The sequence below is a fragment of the Balaenoptera ricei genome, chromosome 16 (genome assembly GCF_028023285.1).
Source record: "Balaenoptera ricei isolate mBalRic1 chromosome 16, mBalRic1.hap2, whole genome shotgun sequence".
In the NCBI taxonomy this organism is placed as follows: domain Eukaryota; kingdom Metazoa; phylum Chordata; class Mammalia; order Artiodactyla; family Balaenopteridae; genus Balaenoptera; species Balaenoptera ricei.
The window spans coordinates 111,787,172-111,790,801 of record NC_082654.1 but is presented as its reverse complement, the minus strand read 5'-3'; the positions used below and the strand labels follow the sequence as shown (position 1 = coordinate 111,790,801).

Sequence of the window (3,630 nt, the reverse complement as noted above, 5' to 3'; positions counted from 1 at the left end):
CTGACACAATAGAATGACATATGCAGAATGTAATATTGTAGTGACAGTACTGAGGTTGATTGTTACAGACATATTTAAACTCTGAGTATTAAATGGTTACATCCTAATTATTTATATAGAACATTGGTCCAATAACAAAAATAGAGAACAGCAGCTGAAAATTTATTTCATTCAATGTTCAGAGATAAAAGGGTTAACCATTCTTTCCATTATTTTCTGCAGATAAGTCCTTTTTTTTTCATATTTAAATCTGACTGCAACTGAATTCTGGCATTTTTCCAAGCTACTGTATGAAGAGGATATTGAAGGCCATCACAATACAGCATGCTACAACATAAGGACTCTTCCGTTCACCATTTCTGGCACACTTCCAAAATATACCCAACAACCCAGTTTTATTTCTGTCCAGGAGGCTGGGTGCCAAGGATCGGATATAAGCACAGGTACATATAAGTAGCAAGATTACAGTGAACAGATTCTGAAAATTGAAAATGGCAGACATAGTGAGGCCGGCGAAACCCCAGCCACATCACCCTTCTAGGCCCAGGCAAATATTCTTCTTTGATACCAGATCAGAACTTGTAAAAAGAAGCCTATGTTCAGCAATTAATGTTCCAGTTCTAGTACCTTATTTTAATTGGGAATGACCTAGATATTTAATAAACTTCTACCATTTAGCTTAATTTAGTAAGACTCTTCAAGTTACCAAAATCTGGAGAGATGATTTTTTTTTTTTTTTTTTTTTTTTTTTGCCACGCTGCGTGGCTTGCAGGATCTTAGTTCCCAGACCAGGGATCGAACTCAGGACCCCAGCAATGAGAGCGCTGAGTCTTAACCACTGGACCACCAGGGAATTCCCTGGAAAGACTATTTTTAAGTAGATATTCCTAAAACATAATTATTTGTAAAGGGTTTACCTAAAAACTTTTATCTCATTTACATTAATTTATTTATAAAAATTTCATGATACCAAGTTATTTTTCTTGCTGACAAATTTTGCAACAGATATAATAAGATCTTATTTGACTTCTAGTAAACCGAGGTACAATAAAAGTATTATACTTAATGTTGATGACTCTAAAGACATGCCTGCATTAATTAAAGCAACAAACAAACTTAAATATCAATTATTAATTTAATGTTGAATATTTCCCAGTCACATGAACCTGAAATTTATTTGGATTAGTTTCTTTTATATTTCTGAGAATTTATATATTCCTTTAAGTCAATTAAATAGTGCTCGTTTATGAATTAATTTTTGTAATACCATCTATAGGTAAAGATATATCATATCTATAATGTATACACAGACACAGAGATCTCACAGCTTCATTTTTAAAACTTAGTCATGAATCAGATATTACAATATAAAACTCACTAGTTTATAAATAACTTTTAGAATAAGTTAAGTTTATTCACTTGAGTTCCAAAAGGACTCTTTTTCCTTTTTTTCCCTCAGTCTCAGGAATTGGAGATGATAAGATAAGAATTCTTGAGAGCACTGGTAGAACATTTACATCTCAAGGCACAGGGGGAGAAATGCAAGCTCCTCTAGAAGGACTTGTTCTCTTAGGGTCAGTGTTCTGAAACAAAATGTTTTATAAAGCTGGCTTTCTCTAATTCTAACTGCATATGCAATAAACTGGTGTTGGAATGTCAAAAGAGCCCCATGTGGCCATTTTCAGGGTGAGATTTTCTTTAATTCCTAATTAAGTACTTGTAAGTGTAAGTTTCATTTGTACATAAACCTGGCTGGGGTGTTAGTTGGAGGCTGGTTTTCTGATGTCCCTTGTTAATGAGAGACATTAGGCCAGACACCCACATAATCACCCACTCCACACCTCTCAGTGTCTTTCAATTGAGCAAATCCAAATCTTTCAACCAGGCTCCCCCAGTATTTTTTAACTGGGGGACACTTTTCCCCAGTGTCTTTCAACTGGGTGCCCCCAGTATCTTTCAACTGGGGGGGCCAGGTACTTGTAATACACCACCAAATAAAACTCAAGATCATGAACCAATAATCGGGAGATCAGAGAACCAGGAGAGACTCACCCAAATTCATGTGGACTCGCCAAAGAGGGAGATGGACACAAGGGGCCCTGCTGGTACCAAGGCTCCAGATCCTTGTAGAGTTCAGGCAAAGGAGAGAAGTCTGCTCCAGGTCCCTTCATGGTTGCCAAAACTGTCAACTGAAATAAAAATGCACAACATGAGAGCTGTGAGTTTCAGTTTTATTTGGGGACTTACTGAGGACTATAGGCCAGGAGACAGCCTCTCAGATAGCTCTGAGGAACTGCTCCAAAGAGGTAAGGGGGTAGGTCAGTATATGTGTGATTTTGGAGAAGGGGTATGTGCAATTAAACACACATCTTGGTAGAACGTTACTGCTAGTCATTAAGCACAAATATCTTAGTTAATCATTTTAGTACTTTCTAAGTATAGGAAGATGCAAGAAATTGGGTTTGTAACATTTTCTCTTGAAAGTATCTAACTAACTGAAGCTCTTTACTGCCAGTTTTCCCAGAGCACAGAGTGCCTCATTCCTTATCTCCCTGAACTTCTTTCAGGGTGTGTTGAAGGTCAATGACTGCACTGGCTAATGACCTAATCCCTGTAAAGCTGAATTGTGAGAGACATTCTCTAATTGGCAATATTTTATACTAAATGTATATCATATTGTTTTTCACTTGGTCCTTAAAAAAACTCTATGATTTATTATTATAATTTTACGGATGGAGGAACTAAGGCTTAGAGGGGTTAATTAATTTGTCCAAGGTCACACAGACCAACAAGTGAAGATGCTGGAATTTGATGCTAAGTATGGTCTCCAACATTCTAGCCTTTTCTCTTACTCTGACATTTTCACCTAAAAATCCCTGGGTTTCTCATGGCACTTTAATGTGTGTAAGTCATCTGTGCACAATCCAGGAATTGTTTCCTGGGTAGGCGCTGCAAAACCTACTTGGCATTTGAGGTCAGTACATTAGAGGAATAAACTGTGCTGTATCTAGGCTTTTAAGTATCTAAATGATTAAGAGTTCGTTTTCAAAGGAGAAAAATAACAGCCTTGTAAAACGGGATTACCAACGCAGTGCTTGGTATCTTAGAATCTTTAAGCCTCAGAACACAGAGAGCAGAAGAGAAAAAAAAAACATTTCTAGCTACAAGAGAACTAATGAGCTCCCACGGAAAGAGCCTGTCTTTTTGCTAAGCAACACCAAAAGCTGAATATCTGGTGCCTGCTCTCTGGGCAAAAGGCAGAAAAATCAAGGGACGAAAAGATACCACCTCGTTTAACAGACACTTAGAGCATTATTACACATTTCCGCAACTTTACCAAAAATAGTCTCCATTTTAAACACTAACCTTAGTCTAACATCTCTTTGTGTCAGCAAGTGTCTTGTGCATGGTGGGTGCTCAGCAGCCCCACAGTCTCAGAGTGAGAATAATTTTTACCACCACCTAACATAGCTGTGTGCAGATACACATGAGAAAGGAAGGCCAAGAGATGAACAGCTGGCCTGAGGTCACACGGTTCTTTTCAGCAGAGCTCAAACAGAGCCCAGGTCTGTGGTAGGTAGAAAGTAACCACCCTGGGCTCTGCTGCCTCAGTTGAGGGCTCAACTCTAA

General features: G+C 38.0%; 1 protein-coding gene across 1 annotated transcript; it reads right to left on the bottom strand.

Moving 5' to 3' along the window:
- Positions 1-283: 283 nt before the first annotated feature.
- LOC132350964 (protein kish-A-like) lies at positions 284-502 on the bottom strand. Its single transcript, XM_059900607.1, has one exon. It carries the CDS (start codon positions 500-502, stop codon positions 284-286), a length of 219 nt encoding a protein of 72 aa, XP_059756590.1.
- Between the last annotated feature and the right edge of the window lie 3,128 nt (positions 503-3,630).